This window comes from Gallus gallus, chromosome 23, assembly GCF_016699485.2.
Source record: "Gallus gallus isolate bGalGal1 chromosome 23, bGalGal1.mat.broiler.GRCg7b, whole genome shotgun sequence".
In the NCBI taxonomy this organism is placed as follows: Eukaryota; Metazoa; Chordata; class Aves; order Galliformes; family Phasianidae; genus Gallus; species Gallus gallus.
This window is the reverse complement of record NC_052554.1, coordinates 6050950-6071498: the sequence shown is the minus strand read 5'-3', so window position 1 is coordinate 6071498 and position 20549 is coordinate 6050950. Positions and strand designations below refer to the sequence as shown.

The following is a 20549-nucleotide window of genomic DNA, read 5'->3' as shown; positions in this document are numbered from 1 at the left end:
GCCTCCATCTCATCCATAAAATCAATCCTGCACTGCAACAGTTTACCTGGGGATTAGCTCGTTTAAAAAAACAGGGATTATTCAGGTCCTTAGGATCCATGACATGGTGTCTGCTGAGAAAAAAAAAGCAGCATTCTGGAAATACTGCTCCAAAAAAAGGCCTCATTCAGGTTCTACGTTGACTGGATGACCTTAGAGGTCTTTTCCAACCTTAATGATTCTCAGATTCTATGGTCAGGCAGCTGTTGCACTGGTTGAGCGTTTAATCCAGGCTCGCACAGTGAGAGCATCACAAATGTGTGTCATTTCCTCTGCACAACTGCACCAATTAGAAACAAAACAATGGATTGCCACATCTGCCATTCACCTTATGCTTCTCACATCACAGGCACATTATAATCAAATAGAAAAAAACACCAGTATTAACTGCAGAATGAATACTTTAGGCACATCCTGACCAAAACAAAATCTTAAAAAATTATCATTAAAGATCTTTCAAATAAGAAGCAAAATACCCACCTGAACATGTTCACGACGGATCCCAACGTAGCACAGGAGGCCCTGCAATTGCACACACTACTACAATAGCAATTCAGTTTCCCATTAAGATGCACATACTTTATTATCAAGAGATAGTAGTCGCCATTACTATAGCAAAATACTCAAGGGAAAGTCAGTAAATTGATAAATTGTTTTATCTGAATTCACTATTTTTGTTTAAAGAGCTCATTTTAAGAATGGTATCAAAGCTGTAAGAGCCAAAACAGAAAAGATCAATAATACTCAAGTCAGAGCTAAAGACGTGATTAGATTGGGATCCTGGGCAGACAGATGTAGTGGTTGGCAACCAGCCCATGGCAAGGGGTTGGAGTTTGAAGATCTTTAACATTCCCTCCGACATAAACCATTCTACAATTCTATGTGACACTAAAGTTCACTTCTGTCTTCAACAAGATTATGTGGATCAATTAGACAAACAGAGAGAAAAAGTTCTTGCTATTTGTGCCAAGTTTTTGCTTGTTAGCACAAGTTCCTGTGATGCTAATAAGACCAATGGACTTCCAGGCTGAACCAGCTTCATACTGGGTTGGCACAGGGCACGGAAGTGGAGTTCCTGATCCCTGTGTGTGTCTGCATAAAGCTTTAGATTGGATCTAAGGAAGAAGTTTTTACAGCACAGGTGGTGAGGCACTGGCACAGGTTTCCCAGAGAGGTGGTGGTGCCCCATCCTTGCAGACACCCCACGTGAGGGGACAGGGCTCTAAGCACTGAGCACTGATGGAGCTGTGGGTGTCCCTGTGCACTGCAGAGGAGTGGGACCAGATGGCCTTTAAGGGTTCCTTCCAACTTAAAAGATTCTGTGATGTTATGAAATCTGGTCTAAGCTGTGGGCAGTTACCTGCTTAGTCACTTCCTTGCTCTGACATGATCAAATTTACAAATCATGTAAGTAGGTGTAATGTTATCATCTAGCAATGTTTTTCTAAATGAAAATTCTAGACTATAACCCAACACAATGACTTTGGACAACAGGTGAATCTCAGGATCTTGCTGTCGTAAACCCCATCCTCCCCTATGAGTCTCCACCCCCTTGTTTACTGTAATCCCTTCCTGTAGGACATTGCGCCTGGCTTGTAAAACCCTGAGAGCAGAATCAGACCATGACACATAAACAGCTATTTGCATCCTCTGGGAGAGTAACCTGACCCGAGACTCACTCAGAATGGTGGGATCAAAATCAAATGCATTTACATACATGCAAATTTTTCCATTTGCTGTGCAAAAATATTCGTCTGAGATACGGGAAAATATGTTTCTGACTCAGAATTGATGCTATCTTTCCAGTCAAGATTAGAGTCTAAATTGTGCAACCTAGTTTAGCTCACAGTATCAGTTGCCACGCAAAGACAGTGTTTCATGCAGAGGTGTGGTCTTTTCAATGATTGCAACAAATACAGACCACAGTTGGCTTCTCCTTCAGATCCAATTCAATTGGAAAGTACAGCCAATTTTTCAGGTCTGATCCTAAAATAAAGTGATTATTCCCCACAAGTTGTGGACTGGCTTTAAATTGTGGTGAAATTAAAGGGATCAAAAAGGTTTTGCATGTCTGTGAAGAATCTGTCTCTGAAGACTAAAACCAGAAAAAGTGAAAGCACTTAAAAAGAAGGAGGAGGAGAAGGAGAAAAAGGAGAAAGAGGAGGAGAAAAAGGAGAAAAAGAAGGAGAAGGAGGAGGAGGAGATGGAGAAGAAAAAAGTTTTGTTTTTCCCACAGGAAACTTCTATCACTGTTGAATTCTCCCTAAGGATGTTTCTGTATCTGTCACTAAAAATTACTGCTGTCAACTGTAATGCATCAGCACAAACCGGAGGGCTAAGCTTTGGTGGTCTGAAAGGCAAAGAAAACTACAGCTGTTTTTAACCACCGCCTCACCTTAATTCCAGTGAACGTATTTATTATGCAATAAATCCAATTTTGGATGATGTTGGAAAAAAAAATTGTGTTTTCACAAGTGCACGCCTGATGCTTAACCAAGGCTGAGAGAGACATTTTGCTCACATCAGGTTGAGAATTGCCACAGCAGAGGTGAGGGGTCCAAATCAAAGGCGTGTGATAGGGAAGCAGATGTAGGATTGCCAAAAGCCTTTGAACCCCTGAAATGGCAAACCTGTTTTCCACCAGAGCCCCCATACAAAGGCTTTGCAATTTCAGTGGCAAAAGAAACAAGCCAAAATCAGATTTCCTCCATACCCTGAAATAATCCCCTAGAGAATTGCATTGCCAATACAAAGCTTGTGACAGTGTCTACAGGGAGCAGTTTTTCCTCTCCAGATAACTTTAACTTGTCCCTCCTGATCTTAATGAACCCACCTGCTGTTCTGACATGCTTCTATGGCACTCAGAGCCCCAGAAGTCAGTGTGCAAGGAGCTGTTCAGCAACGGCCTCTGCCCTAGCAGACGTGATGTAACTCCTAAAAAGGCGACGACTGCTCATTATTTGTTGTTTGCACAGGGAATACAAAAGGTTTATATGGAACTAACGTATGGGTAAGTGTAAGTATCATTAGCAGTAATTACAGTAGCTGCCTCTATGATCCTCCTCTGTTATATGCGAGGCAGACTTCGTAAGTACAGGTTTGTCTGTTAAAAATCCTCTGTCACAACAGAGAGCCCTCTGCGAGCTGCTCTCACCAGTCCCATTCTGGTCGAGTGGGCTCCTTGAGGTGCTCTCCTGGAGGGAAGGCACTGTGCAGACCCTGTGCTGCTGTGTCCCTTCTCCCACATGTGTTCACCAACGGCTTTGATACCAGAGACGGGGCTTTGCCAAATCCTTCAAGGCACAGCACAGCAGAAGGCCTTGACCCCTGTTCTCGGTGCAGGAAAGCTTCTTGCTTCAAGCTAGCACTCAACAGGGGACCAGAGATGTGAGGAAGGTCTTCTGCCTAAGTGGTTGTTGCTGGGTAAGGGGAGCATTAAATAGGATGAAGAGGGTGTGGACTGAAGATCGGCAGTGAGATCTGCTGTGATGCAAGCAGCAGCTTTGTGCAACAGCTCAGCACAACGCAGAGCCCAGAGGCTGCAGCTGTGCCCGCCCAGTGCCAGTGGTTCCATCTGTGTGACTGCAGAATCGCAGAATCATAGAATCACAGAATGGGGACCATAAAGATCATCTAATTCCAAACCCATTGCCATGGGTTGGGTGCCCCCCACCAGATCAGGCTGCCCAAGACCCCTCCAGCCTGTCCTTGGGCACCTCCAGGAATGAGGTACCCACAGCCTCTCTGGGCAGCAGTGCCAGTGCCACACTACTCTCTGAGTAAAACATTTCTTCGTAGCATCTATCCTAAATCTCCCCTCTTTTTCTTTAAAGCCATTCCCCTTTCTTCTTCCAGTGCCCTGGCCTAGCCCATGCTTGCACCCAAGAGGCAGCGAGGAGAGAAGCACCAACCACAGCCTCATCACTCCCACACGCCCATGAGTTGCCTTCTTTCTGCTTAATGAGGTGAGGATTAATTAGAGGAGGTAATGGGCTTCTGTGGACAGTGCTGTCAAGCGCTTCTGACTGCTGTGTGTTGATTCTGTCATCCCACACGTTGCTTTGCAGTGACTACAGAACAGGCACAAAAGGCACTTGGCCTTCCCAAGTTCACAGCAGATCCTTTAGGAAGGATGGCTAACGCTGAGCAGTACTGAGCAGCAGCAAGTGTACAACTGGGACTGAAATAACTCTGCTCATGCCAGAAGAGAGCAAAGCTGTAACATACACAGTTTGAGAACTTTTGACGTGGGAAAAGCTATGCTTTTATAATTCTAAACGAAACATACATAAAACGGCATTTTCAACACTAGTGGTGGTTAGTCCAGGCCATCTGCCAATGGGAGCATGATGAAGAAAACCACAAATAAGCTGGAGGATGTGAAACAACAACACAACATTTATATTCTATTACTGTTGAAAAACAGGGACAGAAAGTATAGAGAAACTGTCTTTGGCATTTGCTTCCTTTAAACAAAAAGTTACTTACCTTAACTTTTGCTTATAAATGCACTTTTCATCTGCTGGGGGAAACACTGCTCAGAGAGGGCCCCCAAAAAATCCAATTCAGTGGTTTTCGCTTTATTCCTTCACCCATGAGGTTGGGGTAACTCTCACCACCCCGGTCAGCCCAGTTGGAAGCCAGTGTGCACCCTCCTTCATGTAACCCAGTTCAGAGAGAACGAACAAGCATTAGATTTAAGCTGCCCCATTTCCGCATTTGCTCTACGCAGAGCTCAGGGCAGAGAGCCAATGCTGTCTTTGTGTGTACAAAAATAACTGAGCCCTGACTTTTCCTCTTAGATCCTGGCAAGGAAGGTTAGGAATTCACTCACCTACAGCAAAGTTGTGCCCCTTTAACAGCCCCTCCAGGACTGTGTTTGCCTGTCCTGTGGGACAGGTGATGCGTGAGATTTCATTTCATTTTCTCAAGACGTGACATTTTTGTTGGCTCGTGGAAGGGGAAGATATCTCATGCCCCACTACAGATCTTTGCATGCATGAGCACAACCGAGGGCAGACAAAGCCTCTGCGTTCCCAGGAGACCCTGTGAAGTGGGATGTACTGTGAGGGGGGACAAGACTCCCCGAGAAGTGTCTATCATGAAGGAAGAGCGATCATTTTGGGAAGAGCAGGTGTTCTGGGCCTCTTCTACAGTGCCTGAATCATCTGGGACACAGGCAGATCCCTGCACTATGGAACAGGGAAGAAAAATGGCACTGAGCTCTCATGTAGTTGCTGCAGTTTGGAATCTGATGACCTTCACTGATCATGTTCATCAAAACACACTTTGAATTAAATTACAGTAAATCCAGTGAAGACCCTTTTCATGCTAATTGAGTATGCATGGACCACTCTGATTCAAATTCAGTGTAAAGGCGCTTAATAGCTCACTTCATACTCACATTTTTAAGACACTATAAAAAAACCTTGAAAACACAACACAAACATAACTAAGTGTTCTCAGACAAGGGGGTCTCCCAGAATAATGCAAAGTAAGTTTATCTATGGAGGTGTTTGAGGAAAGGGTGGGTGCAGTACTTAGGGACAAGTTTTAGTGGGCAGCATTGGTGCTAGGTGAACAGCTGGACTGGATGATCTTAAAGGTCTTTTCTAAGCCTACTGATTCCATGATTCTATGATTCTATGAATGTAAAACATCAGGATTTTCTAAGCTACTACATAAAGCTAAGGAAATGCCATCTAGAAATGTCTTGCTCACTACAGAAGCTGTAACTGCTGAGTGCACAACGCAGACATCAGAGCAAAGATCCCAGCTATGGGCCCTCCACATGCCCTCCTGACTCATCACAGTCTTCCTGCTAACCGGGGCATGAGGCACTGCCTACAGCAGAGATCAAAGCAGGGCCAGAGCTGGGCAAATGGGCTGAGAGACAAAAAAGCCACAAATGGAGCTGCACACTTACTAATGAAAGCCAGGGCTTTGCAGGCATCAGGGCAAAATGACCACAATGGGATGGCAAAAAGCTGGTTCTTCCTGATTTACCGAACTTGATGAGGGAGAGTCATGTGTGGAAGGGGGGTCTCTTGTTGGGGTGAGCCAGATGCAGGGTGATCCAGTGGCAGCCAGGAAAGAGGATGGGAGTTTGGACCTTCTCGAGGGGCAGAAACACACAGAGGTCTTACCGCAGCCTTGGTGTGGAGTCTCTCAGTTAACTGAGCTCTTGAGCAATGTCTTGTCTCTGACCATTCCCAAAGTGGCTTCTTAAAACTGAAAAACCAACTGACTGACTTCCTTTCAATGTATCTGATAGTTAAAAGAAAACACTCTGGCAAATGACACTGCATCTCAAGACAGGTTTTGATCAGCTGGAGCAGCCAGTGCCCTTTGAAGTGTGCTGTACATCACTGACTTGGCTGGCTGCATCTGTCTGCTTCCATCAAGTGTTCCTGCAAGGGAGCCGTCTGCTGGGAAGGGCAGCATGGGGGAGAAATGGAGTTACTGGATAGCCGCTGAGTTTTCTCAGAGGGGGAACTCAAGAGCACTTCAAGTTTAGAATACCATCCAGCTGTGGTAAGCAAAGGACGGGTGAAAGTGCATTTCTGAGCAAGACTTCTGCAAGAACTGACCTTCCAGCAATAAAACAGCTTAATCCTTCAACAGCTCCCATGGGGCTTGGGTGCTCATTCAAACTCAGCAAAGGAGGTTCAGGTCCATGGAGAGCAGGTGCTACTGGCTCTCTTGGGCACTACTGTGGTGGGGAATTGTCTCTCCACCCCTAGTGTGCAAAAGTGTTCCCACCTGAATACAGCACTGCTCAGCTCAAGGACCAGAGCACAGATTTCAGGCTTGGCTTCCAAAGATTCTGCTCAGGGGAGGAGACTGAGACAAGTATGGGAGAAGGAGAAACACTGCTGCTGAAATGCTATGGCATTTTGACAAAAGCTATGCGAGGAGATTCCAGAAACTTGCTTTATGGTTTAAAAAGAAAAAAAAAAAAAGCAAGCCCCATTTCCATTAGCCTTTTATTTCCTGCTAATTATTCAGTACTCTTTCCAGTTTGGAGCATGAAGCACCATGGCCGCTTCATCTCCTGCCCACCCGGAATGTGCTGCTGGCTTTGTAGGTTATCTGGGGTGCGGTGCAGGAGGAAGGGGGAAAAGGAATGATGGAATTTATTATTAATTTTGGAAGGAGATATAAAAAGTAAGCATTAAAGTCTATCCTAAATACAAGGATTCAGCTGACTGAGAGCTCATCTGCTTCTATCTCTTGGCTAATCGTGAAGGCACTTCTGCTGTGTCACTTCAAAGGCTCAGCACAGCTGGGAGGGTTTTCATCAAAGCTTCTGCATGTCTGGGGGAGGTTTTCCCCCCCATGAATATACATCACTGGAGGCTCATTTTCCCAGCTTTTCCCATGCCTGTCTCTGATTGATCCTCATTTCATTCAGATGAGTTCTTTCTCTCTGGATGGCTAAAGGGCAAGAGACAGCTCTCTCCAAAGCTTTCCCACTTGCCTGATGCCTCTCTGAAGCTTTTCCTCCCATCAGAGTGGGGGAGGGAGGGAGCTGTTCAGACAAGAGATTGAGCCTTTAAATTAAATTCTTGTCATCTGAGGGCTGGGCCTGATAGCAGCGGGGGTGGGAAGCATTTTCTCCCAGTATCGAGACTCTGGCCAGATCCTCATCTGGTGTAAATGTGTATCAGTGAACCGACCTCAGCAGTCATGTGATCTGAACTATGAGCCTTAAAACACTGCCCCTCTGTAGCAGCTGGGTGAAATCAGTCAGCATCATCCCCTGTGCTCTGCAGAGTACGTGAGCTCCACAGCCAAGGAACACTTGCTGAAGTTGCTCAATTCCACATCTTTTTTCACTGGGGAGGGAGGGCTGGGCAGCCTGGTGGAATTTCAAACACTCAGCCACCCTCAGCCAGGCTGGGATTTCACAATAGCCCAGGCCCTGGGTGCACCCAGCACGTGCAAAGTGCTGGTGGAAACGCGGCCCCTCTCCTAAGCTCAGAAGTAAGCTCTGCCCTCTTGGAAATTCTGGGCCTGGTGCCATGCAGTTACAGCACGTCTCCTGGCTGGTGGCCAGGCCAGGAAGCCCAAACCTCACCTTGGCTTTTCCACCCTCTACTCTCTCACTGTTTATTCCCTGGGGCCAAAATGACCCCAGAAATCCACAGGTCAAGACAGCGCTGGAGCAACTGGAAGCACTCCCTTATACCACTGATAAAGGAACTCAATTTGAGTGATACCACATTGCTGGTGATGCTTTTTTAAAGAAATATTACTAATGTCCTCTGCAGTGACCCATGAAAATGAGACAGTCTTAAAGGGCATCCATCTGGTCAGTCCTCTCTTGCTCCAGTGACATCCACAGCATATGGGGACATCCCAAGGGCAGCAGAGCAGCACGGTGAGCATGGACCATCCACCAGCAAGTGTTATGAGCAGAGCCTGCCTGTGTCCTTACAAAAGGAAACATCCTCTCTTAGCTCAGAGTCCTGCCAGCCTGGAGCTCTCTGACAGGGGGATCCAACAAAGTCCCTAAGGACATGTCACCCTCCTGGGGACTCTTCCAACACCGCAATGTCTGTTGGCACCTCCAAATCCTGTCCATCACATTCAGTTCCAGACTGCTATCCTCCCCTTCACAGTAAGAACCCCTCTGGAGAGCCATACAGAGCCCACTCAGTTGTGCTGCTCCTGCATGGGACTGGGACGTTTCTTCCCCCAGACCATGATGGGATTTTCTCGCATCCATCCCCTGAATGGTTAATTGGATCTTGAATAGTTTCTCACTTCTTTCACTGGGATGTGTGGTTGCATCTACTTTGACACAAGCCCTTTTCTAAACTGCAAGTTGGCAACAATAAAAAGGAGAAGTCTTTAATTAGTTATCTGGCTAATTAACTTTTACAGCAGCATATCGCTTTGGCATCCAAATACTACAATGCAAAACACTGCAAGCATTCAAACAAATGCTGCCCTCCCTGCCAGGAAGTGCAGCTGCCGCCACGAGTGGCTGCAGGAGAACAGCATCTCGCTGCCTCAGCCAGAGAGCATGGAAATCCACCTCTGGGCACCCTACACACCCCCTTCTGCAGCTAACTCACCTAATGATGATGTCCACATTAAAGACACCGTACATACACAGCTTCCCAATGTCACGTGCTCCCTTCCCAGCACGTGCATTCATTTCACCATTGAGTGAAATCCACCGAAGACAAAATGTGTTTCCTGCTTCAAAGGGGATTGTAGAGATCCCTGCATCCCCTGTCCTGAAAGGGGAAGAAGAGCCTCATAACAAGGGCCAATGCACTGCATCCTGCAGTCCTGGGCCCACAGAGAAACCCCCAAATCAGGCAGGGTGGCATGGCACACAGTACAGAGATGCTCTCAAGGGACAAGCTCTGAAGCCTGTGGAATGACCCCTGAGAGCACAGTTTGGTTCAGAGAGTACAGCAGACAGACATTGCTAGAAATAAGTCTCTCTCTCTGTTGGAACATGCAGGGTCCCCACTTTTCCCACGCTGATCGGTGAGAGGTGGGGGTTTCGGGAGGCACGGTGCCCCCAGGAGGTTCCCGTGTTGTTGTATCTGCACTGCGGGCTAGCAAACGTTTGACTCTGTGTGCATTGGAGTTTCGCCATTACTGCAAGTCCAGGCAAGCGCCCTGACTGCTTTCAGTGTGAATAAAAAGGTGCTGTAAAGGGGAGGGGACAGATTTCAAGAAACATGAGAAAAGCAGCATAAAACCCTACAGTGACTTGAGTCCACTGCCTGAGCAGTGCCATCCCACACTGCTGCCCTGCTGCTTGGGGGGGTGGAGGCCCACAAAGACAGGACAGGTCCATGATTTCAGGCTGGTACCCAAAATAAGTATGCTCTGTTGCAGTTCAGACTTTACCTGAGATCCATATAACTAAAGCATTTAATTCACTTGTGGTAGAAAACCAGCTGGCAGGTCTGAGGCCTTTGCTTGTGAAGCAAGTGGTTGCCTTTCCAGTGATGCAGCCAGCTGCCTGGGAAGTGTAGCGATGCGAACTTCAGCAAGGCAGCGGTGCGTTTGCACATCCCCAAGGCTGCATGCAGAAAGCAGGTCACAGGGAGGGTGAAAATGAAGTCAGTTCGGAGCCACAGCGTGAGCAACCATTCCTGCAATGGGGGCAAGGCCCTCCCAACATCCTTTAGACATGCACACAGGAGACTCTTTTTGTTATTTGTTTGCTGTGAACAAATAAACAAACCCTCTGGAGGGAATGAGCTCATCCCATGAGAGCAAGGTTTTTGCCTTACTCAGCAGCAGCTTCTACTGAGAAAAAAAATCTCTGCAGATTTGCACCTGTTACATGATGAAGCAGCCAGGGACAGGGCAGGTAGGATGGTCCACACCACTGCCAAGGGGCAAGAGATGAAGGGAAGGTCTTTCCCTTTGGTACAGACATGCATCATACCTGCCCTCCTGAAAAGAGAGGAAGACCTGAACCTGGAAGTGACAGGGATGCCTGTAAAGCCCCCTGCTCCCACATCAGCACTGCACATCCCTCTGAGCTCTGGTCAGGGCAGCTCTCTACCCGCACACAGCAGCACCCATTCCACCTGACTGCAGCCTTAGTGGTAATGAGGTCAGCAAGGGAGGAGGGTCTGCTGACTGGTAACACTGCTTGTGCAGGTATGAAACAGCTGTGAAATGCTGCACTCTCTTGGGAAGCTCCTGAGGCTTTACCCAAGCACCCTTATTACCTATCAAAGCACAGTGGCCTAATGAACCTGTGACACAAATCCAGTATTTAACACTCTGTTGGGACTAACAGGGTCCAGGTGTCTTTATGGGATTACTGTACTCTCCTTACCATGCAGAAGCAGACTTTGAGGTGCATACGTTCTTTAATTGCGAGCCTTATACCTGGAACTGCATCAGCTATAGCTGCTGTGTGTGCTTTGGAGACCCTGAGTTCCTTGAAAAATCCCAAGCCAGAAATAAAAATATAGAATGTGAAATGATTCATAGCATTTGTATGGGAAATAGGTCGTTTCCTTTTGTTTTTCATTTTAAATATTTCCAGGCTTGGTTTAAATACCAAACCAAGTCTGTTCTCTTCTTTTTCTCTTGGTGACAGGTGGCTGAGATGCCTGTCCGGGTCAAGGGGACACTGCTGTATTTTACTTGGCATCACTAAGCTCTGCTTTTAATCTTCTCATTAACAATAGCAATTTGTTCTTTTTCAGCACAAAGAGGAAAATATTTTCCCCACCAGCTCAGGCTGCTCAGGGCCCCATCCAACTTGGCCCTGAATGCCTCAAGGGATGGGACATCCACATCCTCTCTTGGCAGCAGTGCCAGCACCTCATCGCTCTCTGAGTAAATAATTTCTTCCTAACATCTGACTGAAATCTCCCCTCTTTTAGTTTAAAGCCATTCCCACTTGTCCTGTCACTATCAGACTGTGTAAGAAGTTGGTCCCCCATTATAGTCTCCCTGCTGACACTGGAAAGCCACAGTGAGGTCTCCCTGCAGCCTTCTCTTCTCCAAGCTGAACAGGCCCATCTCCCTCAGCCTTTCTTCATAGGAGAGGTGCTCCTGCCCTCATATCTTCATCACAGCCCTCTTCTGGACCTGCTCCAACATTTCTGCATTCCTCCTGTGCTGGGAGCCCCAGGTGTGGACAAAGAACCAAGCAGAAACCATCTTCTCCTTCCTGCAAATTGTGGTAAAGTGAAATGTTCTTTAACTTTGTTATGGATCATTATGGTTTGGTTCCCCATGGTGCCACTCAGACCAGAGATGCCCAATTATGTGTTGCTAACACGTGGGCTTTTTCTCACCTGGATCTCGGCACGCAGCGCACACAGCTCTGCCAGGACCAGTGCGTGGGTGGGGCAGGAGCAGGAAGGAGTGGGATGACAGCACTTTCTGCCGGCCAGTCCCCTCAGCGGTTTGACAAAGCCACATCACAGCATGCAGTGACCGCCCCGCAGCACACTTCCTGCAGTGCCCCTCCTCAGGAAGGGATCGGGGAGGAACGGTGACTCAGGGGAGGTGGTGGTTTGCCCTCGTGGTCTGAATCATGTAGCACGCGGACAGGCGAGAGACGGCAAAACAGTGTTCCCCAGCTGTCAGCAGTATGCAGAAGCCCAGGTACAGTGCACTGAGGATGGACAACTCCTGTCCGAAAGCACGGACGTGACTGAGTAACCAGTTGGGGAATGCGGGATTTGCGCAGTGATGGATGCACCGATGCACCACTAAGCCCAGACCCTGCAGCAGCCACATGGTCGCTATATGCTAACCGCCACGTTCCCAGCAGCGCACTGACGGCTGCAGCAGTGTTCTGCCTCGCACATCCTTGTAGCTGCTGACTCTGCGTACCGTGCACGTAAGGCGGAGGGGATCGACGCCCGGTGGGACGGGACAGCCAATCGCACTACATAAAGATAGCGAACCGCACTGCGTGCGGCGCGCACACGGCGCCAGGCCGGAGGTAGGTGCCGGAAGTAGGGGTGGGTTCCGATAGTCGGTTCCGGAAGTATCCGCGACCGGAGTACGGCTCATCTCTCCGGGCGGCAGCGCCCCCTTGCGGCCGGAGTTGGAAGAACTGCGCAGAGCCCGGCCTCCGCCCAATCTGGCTCTGAATGCCTGCAGAGATGTAACACCCATAACCTCTCTGCGCAGCGGTGCCAGCGCCTCACCGCCCTCTGAGCAAAACATTTCTTGGTACCATCTAGCCCAAACCTCCCCTTTTAGTTGATACCACTCCCCTTTGTCCTGTTCATCTTGGTTCAGAGCAAAACCCAAACATGGAGTATCCCAGCTCCGCACTCTGCTTTCCGCACTGGGGTCATTCTGTACCTTGTAAAACGTACTCTTGGCCTGGTAACATACACTGGCTCTTCATAAGCACGAGGCTGACATAACTTTACATACTGCTGCTAACAAGTTTCTATACCTGCTAGGTTATTATCAGGTATCTCATGCAGTAAAATGTTATTTGATTTCTATAAATATTTGACAACCACACAGGTGAATTCCAAAGGTCACTTTTTATGAGGTGCCTCAGAGGAGAGGGCTCATGCCATGTTCTGTTCTCATGCAGCCCGTACCAGAGATCAGCTCTGTTACAGTGGAGGGCGTTGTGCCACAATCTTTGCAGCGTTTCTGCTTTCATCCCAAGCAGTCTCACCGCTGCTCCCTCTTCAGTTTGATGAGTCGTGCCACGTTTGGGCTGCACAAGGAAGTGAAGCTGTACACATGCGTGTCAGTAATTAACCACATATTCCTCCACCATCCATACAACTTGGTACAGGAAAACAATACAATGAAAAGGTAGCAAGGAAAGAAATAAATTACATGTGGAAAAGTTCTGCTTCAGCATGTCTGCATGGAGAATCAGAGTGCTGGCAACTCTGTGCTTCCTGTGGCAGCCCAGAGGTACGTCATGGCTTTGTCACTTTCGCTTTGCTGGGCTATGTGGCTTTGCTTGTGGGAGGGAAGACACGGACAACATGTTGAAAGCAGTGAGGATGGGAATGATTTTCATCAAGTAAAACATTTCACTGTAAAGGAATGGCGATTTAAAATCAAAGAATCGTGGTATGGCTGAGGTTGGAGGGGACCCTAAAGACCATCCTGCTCCAACCCCCTGCTGTGGGCTAGTTGCCCCCCACCAGCTCAGGCTGCCCAGGGGCCTATCCATGGTCTTGGGCACCTTGAGGAATGGGGCACCCACAACCTCTCTGGATTGCAGTACCAGCTATCTGACAAGAATGTGTCTTGTTGAAGACACATGTTTATTTACTGGTACATGTTCATTTACCGGAAACAACTGCTGCCAGAAAGTACAAGCAGCGAGCCTGCATGCTGCATCCTGCTGTACTTGTGACATGTCTGCCTTTATGAGTTGGAAGAGGGTGGATGGAGTGACCCAGTAGTGTGTGCCTGATCTGAGGTCCAGGAGGTGAGAGAGCAAGGGGGTCAGGCTGGAGTTTGTGGGGTTGTGAAACAGATCACAGGAGAATCCAGTGAGGCTATGGGGGATGCTGCTCCAATTACAGAATTGGATGGCTCACACACATTTCTGTCCTAATTCTGACAGCTGTTGAGATGTTCTGTGGTGAGGTGAGGAAAACTCAACAACATCACAAACATGCCTGTTTCCCCAGATAGCTTACAGTTTGTAGTCGTAAGTGAATTGAGCTGCTGTGCCCCAAATTTTGAAACCACCTTTGTCAACAATAGGTGATATTTCCTATTTCCAAAGCAATGTTTAATAATTCACTTAATTTTCCTTTCTGATCAGTTCATGGTCAACTTCCTCCTCCTCAGAATGTTACATTACTGTCAAAGGATTTTGATATGATTTTGACATGGACTCCAGGAGAAGGATCTCCACCAGATGTGTTGTACACTGTGAGGTATGAAAGGTGAGTGCTTACAAAGGGAGTCTAATAGGACGTACTGCACAGGGCAAACATCTGTGGGTGTGCTTAATCAGTCATTATGATCGTGGTTTGACTGCATTCTTTCACCAAAGTCAATCCTTTTCTGTCTGGAAAGTGCTCTAAACTTTCAGCAAGATTCAGCATCAATCCAGAAAAGCACTTCCTTCACTTGCTGTATAAATTATAACAACAGATGTTTGATATGGCATATTTGTTTCTTGTTTTAGCAAAACACGTATGGACAAATGGATAAAGGTTCCCCATTGCAGAAATATTCACAGTGTCTCTTGCAACCTGACGTGTGTGATTCCAAACTTCTTCATTAAATTCCGGGCTCAAGTGAAAGCGACTTCTGGACGATTCCATTCACCATGGGTAAAATCACAGTTCAAGGAATACCACTTAGATGGTGAGTGTCTCTTAGGTACAGCCTGGCTGGAAGGACATCCCAGCAACAGTGTTTGCATGAGCAAATTAGTTAAACCACACATGGCAGAAAGAGAAACATGAAGCTTTATGAATGCCAGAATTGAGTGGGCACAAGCAACAATGAGCCATGATGATTTGAAATTAAGTTTTGTAGCCGGTATCAGAATTTGTTTCATCAGTGCTCTAGGTGAATGAACTGGTTTCAAGCTCATCACAACAGAAAGACAGTATCACTGGGGGTATGTTACATTAAAAAAAGAGATGTTGCTTTGCCCTCCTCCTTCCTTCATGTCCCCCACAAGATATCAGCTAGAAGTTTAGATCAGACAAATAAAACATTACTTCTGTGAAACTACGATGTCAGCAAGCACTGTTCTTATGTCTGGTCACTCAATTATAGTGGAACTGGCTCCCCCACTGCTAAACGTGAATGTAAAGGAGAACGTAATCCATGTGAATGCCACTTTTCCTATGGCCATCTGTGTGGAGAGTTTACCTTGGATGTATGACTTCAACCTTTGGGAAGCCGGATCTGAAGACAAGGTCAGTAGAAGCAGTACTGCTTAGATGAAACAGAGGAATGGTGCTCAGCTGAAATGAAATAGCTGCAAATATCTATGCAGGGAGTGACTGGAGCCCGGCCTAGAGAAACTGAAATGGTCAAACCAGAGTTAACTAAAGCTGGAAAAGAAATGAGTGTGTTACATTCAGCATCTTTGCTTTATTGGTAGTTCCGTTTCTTACTCTATTTCTATTTTTATCTGTTTAGATGCTATGTTCAGAGGCAACTGAACAGTCAGAGAAAAATCGAAGGTTTAGAACAGCTAGTTTGGGTGCTGCTAACAGCATAGCTGTGGCAGCAAAGAGCATAGTACAGACATGAAGAGATGCTTACTACAAATAACGAGCAAGGCAAGTGCCTCTCTTCACACCTTCCAACCACTGGCGCCATGGAAACAGGATGATGAGAGTCATGGCAAAAAGGGTAGAGAAACATCATCCCCAAAATGGAAGAGTCATCTTTCTAACCCTCTGTTCCTTTTGTTTCCAAACAGAAGCAATACAAAAGTATCTTTAGGAAGAAGGCAGTGACTATCGACACCACTGCACTCAGAGGCAATTACTGCTTCAATGCCAGATCCTCCATCCAAAGCATTGACTTCAAGCACAGCAAATTCTCCCAGCCAGTGTGCATGCAGTTAAACTACGAAGGTATGACCTTCCTGAGGAAGGATGTGTTAAGATATCAGATGAGGTTACAGAATATCAAAGAATTCCATCAAAATTAGCTTTTCAAAAGGAAAAAAAAAAAAGGCTTTCTATTAAATTGTTTGGATTTGGATTTTCAAGTGAAAGGTTTCTGCCTTCTGTAGCAATGTTTTCATTGAAAATACCCAGCCCTAAGATGTTTCCTGAAAATCCTGAATTATTGTACTTGAGTTATGCTACCACTAAAGCCTTGGGAATTTTCAAATTTCTCCTGGAAGAAAAAAGAAAAGTCAATAAAGCCTCATTTTTTACCTGCTCTAATTAAGGCACTGGCTGGTATCATCAATCATTTCTAACGTTTCTGACTCAGAGGCTGGTCTTAGGCATGTCTGTCATCCTTTTCTCTGGAAGAATAGGATCTTGAGCCATAACAATTTCAGAGATTGCAGAAAGAAAAGCTGACCATAAGTGTCCATTATTAGCATAAAATATATCACCTTCAGGAAATTTGCTTTTGTGTTTTTCTGTTTCACCAGGGGAATGGAAGTTCCCCTTTTCTGCCACGATCCCCGTCTTTGTCCTCCTCATCCTTCTGACAAGTGCCTCCATCATCTGGCTGCTGAAACAAGATGCAAAACATAAGAAGATGCCTCAAACTCTGGTATGGCCCAAATGCTGGAGTACCTTCCTGGATGGAAGTCTGGCTGATTTTCAGAGGGTATCTGGGAAGGAGTGTAAAAGTTTCTTATGCTTTTCTCAGTTCTGTATTCAGAAGTCCCTTTATAAGATAGTTTTGATTCTGGCATGTCCTGTATCCAAAATTTTCTTTGAAAAGCGTCACTGACCTATTTTGTGTCTTTTCTCTGATAGGATTTATCTAATTGTAAAATTGCTGGACCAACTTTTTGCTGTGAGCTCAGAGAAAATGAATTCCTCACAGACTGTCTTATCTGCACAGATAAGCCAATGTCACAAGGGAAGAAAAACAAAACTTTAGCACAAAACAACCAGATGTGGATGGCTTCCTTCCTACCATCATCATCATCAGAAGAGGAGGAGGAGGAAGAGGAAGAAGACAGTAGTAGTTTCATCCCATACACTGAAATGCTTCAGTTTCCAAGGAAACACTTCAACTTTCAAACACCCAGAACAGCTGACGCAGAAACTATCTTGGACTCCACATCTGGAGTTCTCTCTGTGGTTGGTGGATCCACACTTGACTTAAGTGCCTTGGGTTTCTCTTTCTTTCCCATAAGAAAGAATGAGATGGACACCTCAGGATCCCAAGGAAATGAAAAGGCATCACATTCTCACAGTTCCTCTTTGGGAAGAATATCTCTCACTGATGTGAGATTCCCAGGTCCCAGGGAACACGGACAGCATGGTACAGACAGCAACGACTGCCTGGAAGTGAGTCTTCTTCACACACTAATGAACAGCAGTTGCACCAGGCTTCCAGCTGATGAACACTGCCTGTATAAGAAAGATCATGATTTTACCATATGTTACCAGAAGCCAACACTTGATCAGCCTGTCCAGGTCAGTGAGAACCCACTGCTCAACGAGGATCCCAGCATGGAGAAATTCATTTACCTTCAGACATTACAGGTGGCAGAAGATGAAGGTTTTGCAAGTGACTGTGACAGTGGTAATTTTACAGAAGGGACGCCTCCTGCATCCACAGTGCTAAGTGATGAACTTAGAATTTCAGATATGGAGAAAAGATATGATAAAAAGTTTAAATTCAAAGGCTATCAGCACTCACATTACATGAGAAGGAGCTAGAGTGTACCCTTGCAGTTCTGTGGCATGCTGGGAAGATGCTAGAGAGCTCTAGAAATCCAGGCAAGGATACGTGAACAAGAACAAGGACAAGTAATAGATAGTGCTGTGGGTTGTCTGTGTTTCTTTTTTGATTATTTTTTTTTAATTTATTAGATAGAGATACTAGATGAGAGGTTTTTTTTCTACTGATGTCTGGTTCATCAAAGATACGGCTTTGGGACACAAAAGGTGTATTTTTACTGCTAGATAATCAATGTACATTAACTTTGCCTCTGTAGGAATACAGCTGTGACAGTCATTAAAACTATGATATGGGACACCATCTGAAGCCAGCAGGGGTGAGGCATGCAGTGATACCTCCTATAGGTATCACACTGCAAACACTCAGTGCCTTGTGTTCTCTTGAGATTTGCCATCAACCTACAGAGATCGCCTTCTGTGTTTCACTGGAGTGAACCGAAGTCAAAGTGAGAAATGTGTAGCATGTTTATTTATTTAATTTGCTTTTTATACAAATATGCTTATTGCTTATTGTTTTCCACTGCTGTGCAGGATGTCTGAGAGATGCTGTATGCAGAAGTAAAATATTTTCATAGATAAATCCATGTGTGCTTGCTTTCATATTTCACAGAACTACAAAGAGTGGCTGCAGCTATTCTTGAAAAGCATTACATTTTAAACTAGGACTCTGTCATAGGCTTCCCATTTCTCCTATTTTTTTCTGAGTGGGATCATATAAGACCTCCCAGCCAGGTCTCCATTTGGGTCACTAAGGGAGAAGGATTGCAGCTCTCTGAGCCAAGAATCAAATCAGAAGTCCACCAAGAAAAGACACAGGAGAGACAGGGCCTCTCTTCACTGAGCCCTTTGCATCTCATGGAAACATACTCCTAGGTTTCTTTTTTTCCCCCAGTAAAAAGGACATGGAGGAAAGCAATGTGTTTGAAGAAAGAGGGAGAAACAGAACTGTTTCATGTAAGGGAAGAGTATCAATGTTGACATCTGTAAAGAACTGGAAGAACAACATCAGAAAGAGGTAGGGAGTGATATGAGGTGCTGGGAACTGCTTCAGAAGAGGAAAGCAAGATGTACTAATTAAAATCCCACCTTAAAATTAAAGAAGGAGGTGGTAAAAAAGATTACTGAACTAGAAATCTCTATTTCTTACCCATCACCCCCAAAGTATCCTTAGGTTCATCCTGTATTGAAATCCCTCGTCTTAATTTAGAAAGATACAGATCACCCAAATGTAATTACCAACCAACTTCTTGTGCAATCAGGAAAATCCCCTAGGCCTTGAGTTACAGGAAGCTCAGAAGTTGAGTAACTTCTACAAAATTACTTGGACATGTCCTAACTTTCCAAAAAGGGCCTGTGATCAATTCTCTGTCTTGTCCAGGTTCTCCCAGGATGAGAACTGGGGGGAAGGCTGCAGGCCAGATGGGTCTTACTGGTGGAGGCAACATCCCACTCTTGGATGTCCTTTGCCCAGGCTTGAGACCTTTCCACTGGAAAAGGATGAGGAACAGCCAGAGCACCTTGCTCCCTCTGTCAGTCTGTATCTTCTACCTTACCTAATGGCTGTAGCTATGCAATGAGTAAAGAAGCTCTCCTTTTTCACTGGAACAGCTGTGATCCAGTTCACCAAAAAATCTGCCCATTGCTCAGCTGCTGAAGAAGCCTGGAGGAATTTGAGCCTTATGCAGTGGCCCAGTTAGTCCTACACGTAATCAAGGACTCAGGACAGGACTTCCTCATTTTGTCAACAGTTATGCCCATGGGATAAAGTAATCCAGTGAGGTTACCCAGTCTGTGTTGGGTGAGTAGTTAGATGATAAAAATTCAAAAGCAGTGCCTAAGAGAGCTTTCTAAGCTTCAAGTGTAGGCTATATGTGTGAAGCTTTCTCCACTTATGATATCTTAGGAAAATAAGCAGGATGCAACAGTAGCGGTTCTTCTGGTTTTACACAATTCTGTTGGTTTTAAATCCACAGCTCCTGAAGATAGGCTACTGGTTTTCACTAAAGAAGGAAATGTCTTCCCCTTTTCTGAGAAGAAGTTAGAAATGTAACTGAACAACACCCTGAAAGCCTAAGAAAGGAATGGGAAAGGAGCTATGTCTGTTTCTTGCTTAGATTTAGAGCCTCATAGTGTCATCAGACGCTAAAATTAACTGTAGGTCTACAATTGTCTCTGAGAAAAGCTACAAAAAAAAAAAAAAAAAAAAAAAAAAAAAAAAAAAAACAGGGGAAAGACATGCTACAGGAAGGCTGCCCCCATTCTATGTGAAAGGAAGAACCTCTGCAGCCACCCAGCAGGATGGACGCCTTGGCAGACCTGATTTGTGCTCTGCCAGGTGCAGCAGGGCTGTGTGAGTCATTTCGCTCCCATTCACACCCAGTATGAATAACAGCAGAGCTTAAAAACTACTGATCTGCTTTGACTTTCATTTCAGGAAAATATCCAAAGGTATTTCCTAGGGAAATAGGTGTGTTGTTTGCAGCAGTCATAATACCAGCTATGTGCACAGCAGTAAGTATTCACTTCTGGAGTTTTAAAAAGTTAAAGCTATCCAACCAGAAAAACAAGCTCCAAAACTGAAAAATCTCAACGAGGGCCTTTAGTCAGGAAGCTCTTTATCAGGAAAATGGCATTTGGCTCTCTTTCAAGAAAAAAAGA

General features: G+C 45.8%; 2 protein-coding genes across 18 annotated transcripts in view; one reads left to right on the top strand and one right to left on the bottom strand.

Annotated features, from left to right (window-relative positions):
• IFNLR1 (interferon lambda receptor 1) overlaps positions 1-18471 on the top strand; it is a 70402-nt gene extending 51931 nt beyond the window's left edge. Inside the window, exons 2-10 of one of the 7 annotated variants that reach the window (XM_040651719.2) lie at positions 3895-4004; positions 4107-12490; positions 13103-13437; positions 14306-14429; positions 14675-14856; positions 15277-15419; positions 15932-16088; positions 16622-16746; positions 16956-18471. In XM_040651719.2, the coding sequence (XP_040507653.1) occupies positions 13380-13437; positions 14306-14429; positions 14675-14856; positions 15277-15419; positions 15932-16088; positions 16622-16746; positions 16956-17870 (1704 nt within the window). In that variant the 5' untranslated portion in view covers positions 3895-4004; positions 4107-12490; positions 13103-13379 and the 3' untranslated portion in view covers positions 17871-18471. The other 6 variants (XM_040651720.2, XM_046903567.1, XM_046903564.1 and 3 more) reach the window with 6 other exon arrangements.
• GRHL3 (grainyhead like transcription factor 3) overlaps positions 1-20549 on the bottom strand; it is a 119102-nt gene that overhangs the window by 36947 nt on the left and 61606 nt on the right. For 5 of the 11 annotated variants that reach the window (XM_046903614.1, XM_046903610.1, XM_025143145.3 and 2 more), the window contains exon 1: positions 4528-12511. The exons of 3 other annotated variants lie outside the window; for them this stretch is intronic. The gene's annotated coding sequence lies outside the window, so the exon portion shown is untranslated. Of the gene's footprint in view, positions 1-519; positions 562-4527; positions 12512-20549 lie in introns of those variants that run through there. 3 more of the 11 variants (XM_046903612.1, XM_025143146.3, XM_046903611.1) reach the window with 2 other exon arrangements.